At 36.0% G+C, this 13,049-nt stretch overlaps 1 protein-coding gene across 1 annotated transcript in view; it reads right to left on the reverse strand.

The window, feature by feature from the left end:
- Positions 1–1,229: 1,229 nt before the first annotated feature.
- LOC104160361 (protein FAM73A-like) overlaps positions 1,230–13,049 on the reverse strand; it is a gene marked incomplete at its 3' end in the record, with an annotated part of 24,012 nt that continues 12,192 nt past the window's right edge. The window contains exon 7 of the mRNA XM_009698460.1: positions 1,230–1,330. Within this exon, the coding sequence (XP_009696762.1) occupies positions 1,230–1,330 (101 nt within the window). The remainder of the gene's footprint in view (positions 1,331–13,049) is intronic.

The raw sequence follows: 13,049 nt of genomic DNA on the forward strand, positions 1-13,049 counted from the left end.
GGTTTTTGTGTTGTTTGTTGGGGTTTTTTTCTTTTTTCCAAGCCAAGCAACACAAATGAGTATAATGGATTGTTCCCATCTTCACATACTTGCAAAAACACTAGGAAAATTCATGAGAGGGGGCAGGGGGAAAAGAAGATACAAAGTGTACAAACCATAAGGGTTACAGCTCCTCTCAAGAGCTGACAGAGCTGAAGCAAGCTTGAATTGTAGTCTTGTCCAAATTACAAGAGTAACCAGTCTCTATAGACATAATCTTTGTTAGGAATGAATGCTAGGCATACCACCACAATTTAATGTGAATTATTAAATCAAGGTAATTGTGTTATGGAAAAAAACAAACCATGCAATAGACAATCAAAATGATAACTGCAAAGAATGTGTATGCAATTCTCTTTTTACAACTGTCTAAGTTCAGTAGCTTAGTTGTACTGCATATATGATAGCAATATCTAACACAGATTGTATCTATTGAGACCAATTGTCTTTCCTGTAATTTGGAGAAGAGTGCTATTCAAGATCACTTCAGCTCCTGAGAGACTAGAAAAGGAGATATTCCTCATTTAAACAAGTGTGTCGCTGTATATAAAATTATTTCAAACACTTCAATGGAGTTGTAGCAGATTTTAGCTAATAGACAATATTCTGTTATCCAAAGATTATTTCTTTATGTATCCTTTGTGGTCTTATCCAAGAAGATTAGGTAAAGTTAGATGAAGTATATTATACTGTGCATGGAATGTACTAAAATAGGTAGCTGTCAATTCTAATAATTTCCTCTCCAAAAAACCCAACTCCAAAAAAGACAAAGCCTTCTTCATAGGTCTTTATATTATGGTAAGAGAATAGGAAAAAAAAAAGAGAATAGAAAAATGCAATTAATGGTGAAAGGAACTACTATAGCCTCAACTGATTGTGCTTCTCCACTCATGAAAATCTGATATATTTTTCAAAAGCAGCTTCTTTTTAGAAGGAGTTGGGGAAACACCCTGTCAGCGCACACACACACAAAAAAAAAAAAACAAACAAAAAAACCCACCCAAATTGATCCCAACTTCATAACTTGAACTGCTAGGAAGTAGGTTACATCTAAGCAAGGAAAGCCTCTTTTTCCCCCCCATAAAAGAAATACAATTTGCTTACAATAACTAGCAAAAAATTAAGATTCTTCTGTTCACTGTTCGAATAGATCAATGAATCTTTAAAGAAGCAATCTTTAAGAGTCTTACCTCAGCTGTGGAAACAAAGGAGTCTGTTGATGCAACGCTTAATGTATCTCGTAGGCAGAAATCATCTGTATTATCCTTTACAGTAATGTCTGTATTTTTATCTTTAAAATAATAAAAAAATCCAAACAACAGAAAATGAATATTAGACTATCAGAAAATTCCATTTAAGTCCTGAAAGTGTGTTTCACGTATACTTTAATGTAATACTTCATTTGGAAGGCACAACATTGTATTACTATGAGAGTACTACTATGAGAGTAAATTCTCCTATGACCCGCTAACATACATAAAGGGGACTGTATTTTTCTGTCTTTAAAGCGGACTTACAAACATCACCTGCAATGAACAGAGACAAGAAAAAAAAAATATATTTCCCCAGGGGTTTTGCCTTTTCTTTGATAGACTTCTGAAGATCTCTCCATCTAAAGATACTACTTCGCTATATTGATCTAAACCCTCTGTTAAGTTTTTAACTGGGTTGTGTTATATAACAAATGCTCAGTGTTTTAGTAACCAAGAAATACTGTTCTAAATAAAAGTCTGTTAATAAAAAACAGGTTTCTGCTTCACTTGAATTCATTTCATTTTCTACTTCTCATGCTATTTTGTACTTGCTGGTTCTTCGGGAGAGCAAGTGAAGTTTTTAATCTTCACTGTATCCTCTTTCCCCTAAAAAGCTTTTCCATTGAAATAACACATCCAGAATTTCCTATAGTACTAGAATTCTTAAAGTTTTTGAAATAACTGATATTTTTTGCTTAAAATCATCTGTAATACAGTTTCTCAGTTTCCCTTTATTTTATTCTCAGATTTGCACATAACTACTTGCATATATGGTTTCGTTTTCACCATACAGAAACACTTTCACAGAAGGATTAAATTCGTAAATCAGACTTTGGCTTGATGTGCCCCATACTACATTCTCAGTAGAGCACAAGCATTTACTTTGGGTTGCTTTACCTTCAGACATTACACATGTGTTGCTAAAAGTCTGTTTTATTTCCAACAGTCAGCAGCAACCAGCTACCCAATGTCATCCAGATCTGTTGCTATGGCAATACTTCATAAAAAACACTATTACATAGCAAAGTGGCCAAATGCCAATATACTGGAATGGTTTATTCATCAATTGAAATGCTACAAATCCACATAACAACTATTATTTCGGTGGTTGTTATGGTTTTATTAGTTATGGACTTGGAATGACAGCTCAAAATTTGCACATAACAATAAATATCTGTCTTTGAGACTATTCACTGAGGGAAAAAATTATTAAAAGTTTGGACAAAGATTTTACTGGATTGAATTAGGCAGATTCCTCCTCGTAATCACAACTTCACCAATATTCATATTAAAGTCTCTGGGTTTTTTTAGATCATTCTTAATAGTTTGTTCTTTATTTTGACCTCTTAAAACCAAGAGGAAAAGTACAGCAGCTTCCAAGTTGGTTGAGAAACAATCACATATTGGAATCTGAAGAGCTGGAACAGAAAACCAAACTGTGGTTTGTAAAGCATTTGCTTGAGGTCTGGTAAGAGCAGATGAGTAACATGATGTTTCCTTTTTATTTCTAAGTCATAATTTGCATTAATTTCCTTCTAATATTACATTAAAAGCTTTTCTAATATCACTTTTTCATATATGCAGTTGCTGAAACTGCAGTAATACTGTTAAACATAGGGATGTATAGCCTGGTTACAGATTTTTCCACTGAACATCTCCTTTTGGCTAAGTTGTTTTCCATAACAAATCTGCAATTAAAACAAAAGTTTCCACATCTCACAGTTAGAAAAGCCCTCTAGCACCTGGTTCAAGTGCAATCCAAAGAAATTATTTTCCTGATCCTCTCAGTCCGTAGGCAACATGCAACACTTACTTCATGAGAAGTAAACAGCTATATTCACAAGTAGCAATGCAAATTACAAACTCCTATGAGAGTAAAGTATGAGCCATATTTCTAAAAATCTTCCTGATGGCTTTAATGAAGATGTTAAGGTAAGGATCCAACTCTTATGTACACAAAGTGCAGCTGTCAAGTAGTCTTATATAACAACTTATTCACAATCTAAGAACGTTTCCACCACCCTCTCAGGGAAGTCCCAACTATACCATGGTCTGAAGACTCAAAGCCTTTGGATATTGTCTGATAATTACTGTGCTGTTGCTGTTATATGTGAGTTTATAGCTCAATGACAACAACATATCCCCAAACTGACACTGAAATGTTTAACCCTGGGCTATGTGATTGATTACATATAAATGGGAATAATGCTACTTAACTAAAATTCATTCTGCATATACGTAAAAAAAAAAATTGGTGTAAATGAAGGAACTACAGAGTTTCCAGCCCAGAATACCACAGAATCAGGGGTTCTTCTGTAGAGTTTGCATTCAGCCTGCTACAGATTACATGAAGCTTTAGAAATAAGAAGACTTAGAATACATCTATATTTGCTGAAGAAGTCATAATTCCAAGTTTTCTAATACGGGCCTAAAACTGTCATCTAGCCAGTATGTTTTCAACATGTTAGTTGAACATGGAATATCTGTGTTTTCACTCAAAGAAAATTCTCACTACTACAGAAAAAGGCACAAAATTTGCATGTAACGACAAAAAACAAATTGATTAAAGAAAGGTTGGTAATGCTGAGTGAAATAATACCTTTGGCAAATAATATATGCATATAAAGCACAGCCTCGCCAAAGAAAACAAAACAGCCTTGTCTGCTATTTCTAATTTTCTGGCCACCACCACCCTAACACCCTAAAATACCCTTAGCAGGTGCTTATCAGTACCCATGCTGTGCAGAGCGCACACTATTATGAAAACGTTAGGGTGAAAATTAAGTTACAGCTAAAGTACATACCATACAAGTATCAGGAGAACATTCTTAGATATAAGAACATGAAAAAAGAGAGACAGCAGCACAATGAGACTCCTGGAATGAACAGCTGCAAGAGGAACCCACCCACCAGCAGCTGCAACTGCTCATACAGTTATCCCTGGTTCTTATGTAGTCTAATACCTTCAGGAAAGGAATACTAGTAAGTATGTGAGCTTCAAGTGTATTTTACTTACTTGAAAAGCCAGGGAGTTATTTTGGGTTCATTTATATTTGTAAAGAAGATAAAGTAGAGTTTCAGACATGACACTGACAACAGTAATTGCCATCAAGACTCTTGGTTGGAGTGCCTTAAAATGCATAGATGGCTCTAAACTTAGCTTAAGGGTATTAAAAAATGGAAGAATATGGAGTATTGCTAAAGCTTGTGAAATTAATCCTAGCTTTACAAGATTTTGCAAACGACTATTTGAAACTAAGCAAGCTACAAAAAAACAAATCAGAACAAAGCTACTTTCATATCTATTGACAGAGTACTAATCTAGAATATTTACTTGTCTTTGCTCTGGTAGGTTCATGTGGTAAGACACACCACAAAACTAACCCTCTAAATTCTCAGAGCAAAATCCAGCCTTAGAGATGGAACTGCACACGAATTAACTTTTTAGCATTCATTTAGGAATTATTCACCTTCACATAATGTTTTAAAATTCTGAAAACTGTTTGTATGTTGTCTTCTCTCCAACCCTGAATGAAATATGGCATGGGTTCCTAAGTGAGTTTGGCACTTATGTGAAGCTGTTAAAAAAGGAAAGTACTTACCCACTGGCAAAGAACTCACTGGGAGTTAAGGAATTTAGTTCTGAGTGCCACCGTTAAAGCCATGGTTTCCTATTCTCCCCAGCCCTCCCACTTCAGTGGAACATCAGTCCAGTAATACATCATGAGCAGAAAAGCAAGATGAGAAAGGAGAGACTTGACAGACTCCAAATAGGAGAAAACCTTGCAAAGGAATCCACTTATGAAAAGTCAGGGTACCCCAAAAGCAGCAGGGTCCCAGTATTCAGCCAGGCTACCACACAGACAGCCACTGTGTTGTGTGCTAGTCAGCCCCCTTAGATGTGTGGCTTCATGCCTAGACAAAGGAATTACAATAATCAAGTTCAGAGAGCACAGAAGCATGAATTACTACATAATTCAGTTTCAAGAGAATGTGTCACAGTCTTTTAGCTAGTCACAAGCAGCACTGTGGTTTGTCACCACTGTTGCCAAAGCATCCAAAAGCAGCTTTATTTACATTTATAAATAGTCATAACTCTAGGAGCGTTGACTGAATATTCATTAAAAAATCATCAGTCCTACTAAGTAGCTACTAATGTATTACACAAAGTCTTACAGGATGCACCTAGAAGGCAGCGAATTTTACTTTATGTCATATTTAGAAAAAGAAAACAATCCCAATCTTCTGATGGCACCTTCTGATGACTGGATCGTATAGTTACTGGTCAAAAAAGGCAAGCCAAGAACAGAGTGGGGTATCCACATAGACCATTCTGGATTTAACAGTTATTGTTAAATTATGTGTTTACATTCTCCAGTAACACAAATACCTGGGTTCAAGAAAGTGCCTATAACTGGAGGCATCTCATCTCACTGTATATAAACAAAGCTGTTACTGACTTCAGCATAAAAATATATTTCAGGTCAGGGTCTTAAAAATATTCAACCAAATCTTGTACCATGCCAGTATGTCAGCATGTATCATGAGTTAAACGTGTCTCACAGTTCTTTGTTGGGACTGCTCTGATGCAAACTGGTGACAGATTCCTTTAAAACGAACAAACAAAACCACATAACACTCTTCCCACCTCCATCAAACCCACAAAAAGATACTCCAGTCCTGTAGGATCATCCAGCCTGGCTGTCGGTACGTGCTCACACCTCCATTAGGCCCCTGCTGTGAACACACAGCTTCTGCTCACCAGTATTTGATGAGGAACTCAGCAACCAGAGCAGTGGTCTAATGGAAAGGAACAACTGGGGAAAATGGAGTATAGGACAGCACCAAGTACTCAGTATTTACAATTTCACCTTCATTCTAGTACTCACAGACCTTTTTCAAGGTGAGCTTTGGCTGTGCTAACTGCCGAGCCTTCAAATTACACACTTAACAAATACCTTAGTAGTTTTCATGCACAGAATAATCTTCTGGTTTTGTGCAAATAGAAGGCCAAATCTTACTTCCTCAGTAAAAATTGACTCAACAGAGCTTTCGTAATTGTTTCCAAGTACAGCTATAATCTTCAAGGTCCTCATAAAAGCCTTCTGCTATAATACTCTCACACAGGTATAAAAAGGCCCATTTTCCAAGACACCAGATGCTCACCTAATTATCATTATGCAAAACTCAAGATGTTCTTCATTCACGCTGTGTTCTGTATTTATTAGTTTGATGTTATTCTTAAGACAAAAGGATTCCAGATGATTAAAAGCTGAATTAAAAGCATGTGTATAGATGACAGTAATAGATTCTTCATGCTTAAATATAAATAAGTAGGGAATGCATACAAAAATTGAATAGTACAATCACATTTACACATATAAGCAATAAAGTCCACCCGAAAACTGAGATGTACTGATTTGCGTCTTTTTTCAGATGACAAATATTGCAACTTGCCTAAAACAACCATATAATCTTAATGAGATTTTCCACATACTTTGGAAAGAAATAATAGCATTCTCTGGGATGTTTATAGTAATTTGGTTATTTTCAGATCTTCAAGATACTGACTTTGTTCATAAAGCTACATTATCTGCTGACCACCACATGTTTAATGATGTATAAAACAAAATAACATGGCTACTGCTTTTATATTCTAAAACAGTAAAGTCAGGCACCTTGAATGCTCTCCTCTAGACAGCACAAAATGCTTGTGCATAAGTAATCATTTTAGTCACTCCAAATAAAAATCAAATATACCTAAGAAAGGAATTTATAAGGAATTTATTTCCTGTACTCCATAGACACAGGTAGATTAAATAACTCAAGCGTACTAGGAAATTTTATATAGCTTTGATGTTCTGGAACAGTAATAAATCAAATTATTCTTTCAAGATTTAAATCTGTTAAACAACTCTTCCATAAATTTGATAACTGAATTGGAATGTTTTCTGATAGTTGCATTTATTTTTTTTTAAGTAAAGAAATTATCAAAAGGCTAGAAATATCATTTTGTTATAGAGAATGGGACCTGTGAAAGCTGTCTCTGAACCACTGTGGCATGCTTTATCATAAAACTAAAATCTCGAAATAGTAATACCTCACCATGAGGAACTCTGCGATTCAAATCTCAAGGAAGAGGCAGAGTAAACACACATGGCACTAGACTACTGAAATCTAAATTTTAAGAAAATAAAGCAGCATCTAATGTGTCTTTTATAACCTGAACTAACACATCATATATGCTGACAGCTGAGAAATCAGCTTAGTAAACACAAAATAAACGTATGCATATGTTCACTTCTCTGGTTTATGGCTCTGATTCTCTGCTTGACACAGACATATGATCCTTAAACAGACTGGAGATGTATGTACTGTGTAAACTACTTGTCTCAGTTAGGTCTCTCCCTATCATACAGCTTTTCATTTCTTTGAAAATGTAAACTTTGATTATTCGCAACTGCATATTATAAGTTTCTACATTTACACAGGGTTACAATTTTCTGCAACTTCTTTTCTTTACCCCAAAGCTAAAAGTCAGTGGATCTTCCCCGATTTTAAGGTTTAAACCCCTATCCTTTACAGAAGAATTTGATTTCTGACTACCCTCTTGTTTTCAAGCCTAATAGTTTAGATAACAGTTTCTGTACTGGTATTTGAGAGAGAAGATCTGGCAATCAAGTTTACTCAGCTGTCTAATCTGGACAAAGTCTGTTTAGATGGATGTGCAACACAAAGTTGTCACTGTTTCCTCTTCATAGGGGTACTCCATTCTTCCGTAGTTCAGAAAGCATGACATCTAGTTTGTCCACAGCAAAGTCTAGTTTGAATTCCAGTACTGCTTGTTTTAAAACTTAGGCTGTCCACTGGGGATTTATAGCACAGCACTGTGAAGACTGCCAGACACCTTAGTCAGATTTGAACGTCACCGTCTTTTCTTAGTTCCTCACATCCTAAAAACAAGCACAACCTACTGCTATTTTTGCACAGACACTTTCTAGTGACAATGGAATGGTCTGTTCAGCCACATTCAGTTTGACAGTACGTTAGCTCCTGATGCACAGCAGATTCAAAATGCAATGTCATATTTACAGGAGAAGGAAGTACAAGGTTAACTTTGAGGCTTACACATCTAGAATTAGCTCCCTCAATACCTTTCCTACATCAGAGGCCTCCATAAGCAGGTTAGGTGGCAAAGTCTCCTCACCAGACTTGAGAGGAGTCTCAAAAGTAAGTGAATTCATGCCTTTGGTCTCAGTTCCACTACACCTGTGTAAATCTATTGAAATCAGTGGGTACTTAAGGCAAGATGTTTACACAAGTGCATTACTAGCAGTATTCCTTGCTTTTTTCCAAGGCAGTTCACTGCCACCTTGTTGGCTTTCCCACCACACATCTCTTCATAGAACAGCAGATAACAGCACACAGAGTGACGAAAGAGGACAAGAATCACCAGCAACTGTTGCTCAGCTCCTGAAATTTGTTGCTTTATAAAGTTTCCTAATTCGTTATATAAAACAAGGAAAAAGTAAGCAGTTTAGTATGTTAGCATACAGGCTATTTTGCTCGACACAGCACAAGGATATGGGACCATCCAACACGTTCTCTTCAAAGTACAATTTTAAACACAAGATTACTGGAAAGGTTTTTCTTTAGCCAGTATATGGTGTTTCAGGGATGTTGACATTTCAAAGCAAGTGAAGAAGACTGACAAAAAGAACCCACATACTCATTTCTTCTTCCATTAAAAGAAAAATATACTGTCTAGCAGTTGATAATTCCACTTACATGTATGAAGACAGGATCAGAAAAGAAAGACTGATACCTTTGTATCCCTGGAATTAACAGATAGAAAGACGGAACCAATTATATAACTGCTGACCGTCAGTGAAGTAAACATCAAAAGATGCAAATATATACATTTGATTTGGACTAACATTTGGATTCTGTATTCCGAGTGGAGACTCTAGCATATTTGGCATAGGCAGACTCTGCAGGGATAGTATAATAATCCTAGTCTTCACTTGAATTTCAGGGCAGAACTGTCTTACAGAATTCTGCAGAATCCAGTAAAACTGCTCAAGAATGTGACTAGCTTCTGCAAATCCAGCTGCACAGAGCATACAGTTTAAGAACCTAAATTAGCAAGAGACATGCTTCACTTTAAACAGTAAGACTTAAAGAATATCTTAAGTGCCCCACTGATTGGGGCCTGCTTGCATTCCACTTGCCCCCAACAGCAGGAAAGAATGAGATAAGAATCCTTAAAAATTTGTACTGAATGAAGAGCTCTTCCTCTGGATCTTTAATTTACTAAATAATACCAGTTACCAAACTTAAATTAAAAAAACAAATTAATAACACTATAAGGTTGCTAAATGCAATAGGAACAACATATTAATGTTTTAATTATAATGTAAGTAAAGATTACTGCAACCTGACCCTGGAAGATAGCTTGACACTGATTGGCAGTGACCCAAACAGATGTAGTTAAAGCTGCTATCTACTCAATATATTAGTTATCTGTGGTAAATTAGATTAAAGTAAAATAAAGCAAAGCTTAAATAATAAAGAATGTACGTAATTTATGCTATCTGGAAATTGTATATGTTTACCTTTAAATACTTGCAGCATATCTGTATGTAGAACAAGGGCAGCTTTAAATAGCAGTAGAGAGAATAGAACCTGGTGTGATCAACATGTGCTCTTGAATCAGCTGCGCTATGTGCTACAGCACTTTGCTACAAACAGGACTATTCGGCAAGGTGGCTTCACAAAACCTTTTGCTATAACTTTCCACAAAAATGGATTTACTCCCACATATATGTTCAACTTTGAAACATTTCAAGCTGAAAGAAAAGTTTAAGGAAATTGTAAGATACAAAAAGGCCTTTAGGAATGAGATGCTTGCACAAGCTACTTGAGCCTCCCAGCTATAGGGTAAACAACTAAAAAAACCCCACAAACTATAAGCCTGGTAAATAAATGTGGATTGCTGTAGCAATGGGGTATGGCTAGTGCTAAATAACAAGCCCAGTAAACAGCAATTGTTGAAGACTGTGCTATGTCAATACACTACAACTATTTATACCAGGCTGATGGGTCGGAGCCTTCCACTTAAGCGGCAGTAGGATTTAAACATAGTAGACACATCAGTTAAGAAAACTTGTTAGCTTCTCCATGTGTGCACATAGACACAATGTTTTCATTTTAAACCCTTGAAAATAAAGTAAGAACAGAAGATTATCTATTTTAGTCCTAACTGAACTACTGAATTAATAAAGGAACTACAGTGTAGAGAGCTACATTTGCTGATTTTGTATGATTCTGTCAATACTCCATTTTGACATTGTGCTCAAAAGCAGTGGGAAAAGCTCAAAATGTTGTTTCTGCACTTTCAAGATTAAGCTACCAAGCTAAGAGAGCTGATTACCTTTGAAGTCTTTTCAAATTCTAAACTATCACTGTCTATACCACTCCCACTCCATTCTAGGTCTTCTTTCTTCATTTTGCCCAAGAAGGCTTCAGACAAGCTTCTCTTAAAAATAGACTTTAATGCAAGAATAAATTGTTTTAGTAGAAGTCCTGAAACAGGAATTAGGCCTATGGGCCAAAACATGTTCTTGATCATCAGTTTATATAACCTCACACTGAGATACTCCAGCCAGAAAAATAAACACTTATCCCGCCCTCGCTATTTGCCATCTGTCTGGTACGATTTTTCCTGCCTCTGGAACATTTATACCACAATGTATATAAACACATAGAAGTTAAGTGTATATACATTCTTTTCAGCAAGAAAAAGAATTTGTAAACTATATTTGTAAACTTGTTAAGAATATACCACAAGAACATGCAAGAGGAGGGGGGGAAAAAAAAAGGCAGCAACTTCCTGCCTTTGGAAGGCTGTTGCCACTTATTCCATAGATCACTTTTCAAAAGTGTTCAAAATGACAGCAAATGGTTAGTAAATCAAGCCCTGATGTGTGGGGAAAATAATCACTTTTCTTTACCAAAAAAGAAGGTAAATATGTGTACTTTTTAAAAAGGTTAAAAAAAAAATATGGAGAAGCTATCGACCAAAACGAAGCACTAGAATGGCCAATAAAAAAAAAGATGCAAAAGGAACGTGCAAAATATATGCCTTTAAAGTAGTGTTAGTCATGTGTGTTTGCTGTTGTGGGTAAGTGATAAACACACAGATAATACAGCATGCATTAACTAGTCCTACTTGAGTGATATTGTGGGGCACTAACTGCACAAACTGCTGTACAAATGTTCCTTACTTGTGTAATGAAGCTGTTCCAGTTCGTTATATGTCCCCCTTTTTATTAGGCATTTAAAATTGATGGGCAGAGAAGAAAAGAAAAAGAGAAAGTCATTAGAGTTTGCCCGGGTAACTATGTGGAACCAGGAAGCTGATGCTAAGAAGAGATCTGGGGAAAGAGACGATTGCAGTTGCTCACATATTGCAAGGAACGAACAGAAACAGTTGAGAAATAGCTGACAGATTTTGTGTTAGGAGAACGGAGCAGGGAAGCACAGGAACAGCTAACTGAACAAAGTTTGGGAAATTAAATCAGGTAGGTGGATTGTGGGTCAATTATGAGCAGCCTTTAGAGCTAAAAGGAGGAATAGCTTGTATCCCATTTGAAGAGAAGCTCCTGAGGGAGAGAGACAGCTTAAGGAAAAGGAATCATCTGCTCAGAAAAATGAGCAAAGGTGATTTTTATAAACAACAGTTAAGTCCATGTGAGAAAAGCAAGTTTTAAATGGACAAGGCAAGACACAAGAACACGGCAGGAGTCGAGAAGTGAGAGAGATAAGGGCTTGAACAGAAGTCTTGGTGTGGACAGAAAGAAGATAGGTTTCAGGGATGCCATTTAAGGAAAAGCAACAAGGTGTATAAATAGCCTGCACGGTTAGATCTAAGAGCAAAGCTGCTGGGCAAATGGTAACAAGGGTCCTCAAAAATCAGGAAGAGACTCTCTTTCTAAACTTATTGGAAGCGTTTTCTGAAATTTCAATCCATATCACCCCTCCCTCAAGCTAACATACAATAAGTGACCTTGAGTTCTCCAATACTGGTTCAGTGTACAGTAAAATAAATTATCTTGAGCCACTGTTGAAAAGACTTCAGCTAATCTGTTTCACCATGCAATGAAATGGCATCTAAGCTTCAGCTTTTAAGATAAACACAAACATACAACTCCAGGTTATCAAATACCAATATAACGATACAGATTATCAAATACTAATCTTTTTCAGTACCAGTAACTTCATTGCAGGTCCACACAAAGCTATTTTGTGTTTTTAGTATAGTATTGCCAAAATTAAGAGTATCACAGAGAAAGCCAAGCATTATAATCATTTGCAGAAATATTTTTGTTTACAGTTTAAAGCTGAACTTTAAACTACCAATCTTACTCTACTATTCAACATTGCGCTTAGGTGCTTTCTGGTAAAGAATTCGCTGACGGTGATTTAGAAATGAAGCATTATTAATATTGGACAAATATATCTTTAAAAGAAAGTCTTAAATATTATTGATAGCAGAAGACACACTATCCAATTCAAACATCTGCCCTTTCAGTATCTATACGAGTCAGAAATAAGGAGTTGCAGCAGTAAGTTGCAATACAAGAAAGCTTCAGCAGTTACTGAACTTCCACAAACTGTAATAGCCAAATTATGTTCAAAATATGCATTTTTTTTTTTTTTTTTTTTTTTTAATAGCATTGATATCGTTCTTTTGTT

Source organism: Cariama cristata, unplaced genomic scaffold (assembly GCF_000690535.1).
Source record: "Cariama cristata isolate BGI_N322 unplaced genomic scaffold, ASM69053v1 scaffold42574, whole genome shotgun sequence".
NCBI lineage: Eukaryota > Metazoa > Chordata > Aves > Cariamiformes > Cariamidae > Cariama > Cariama cristata.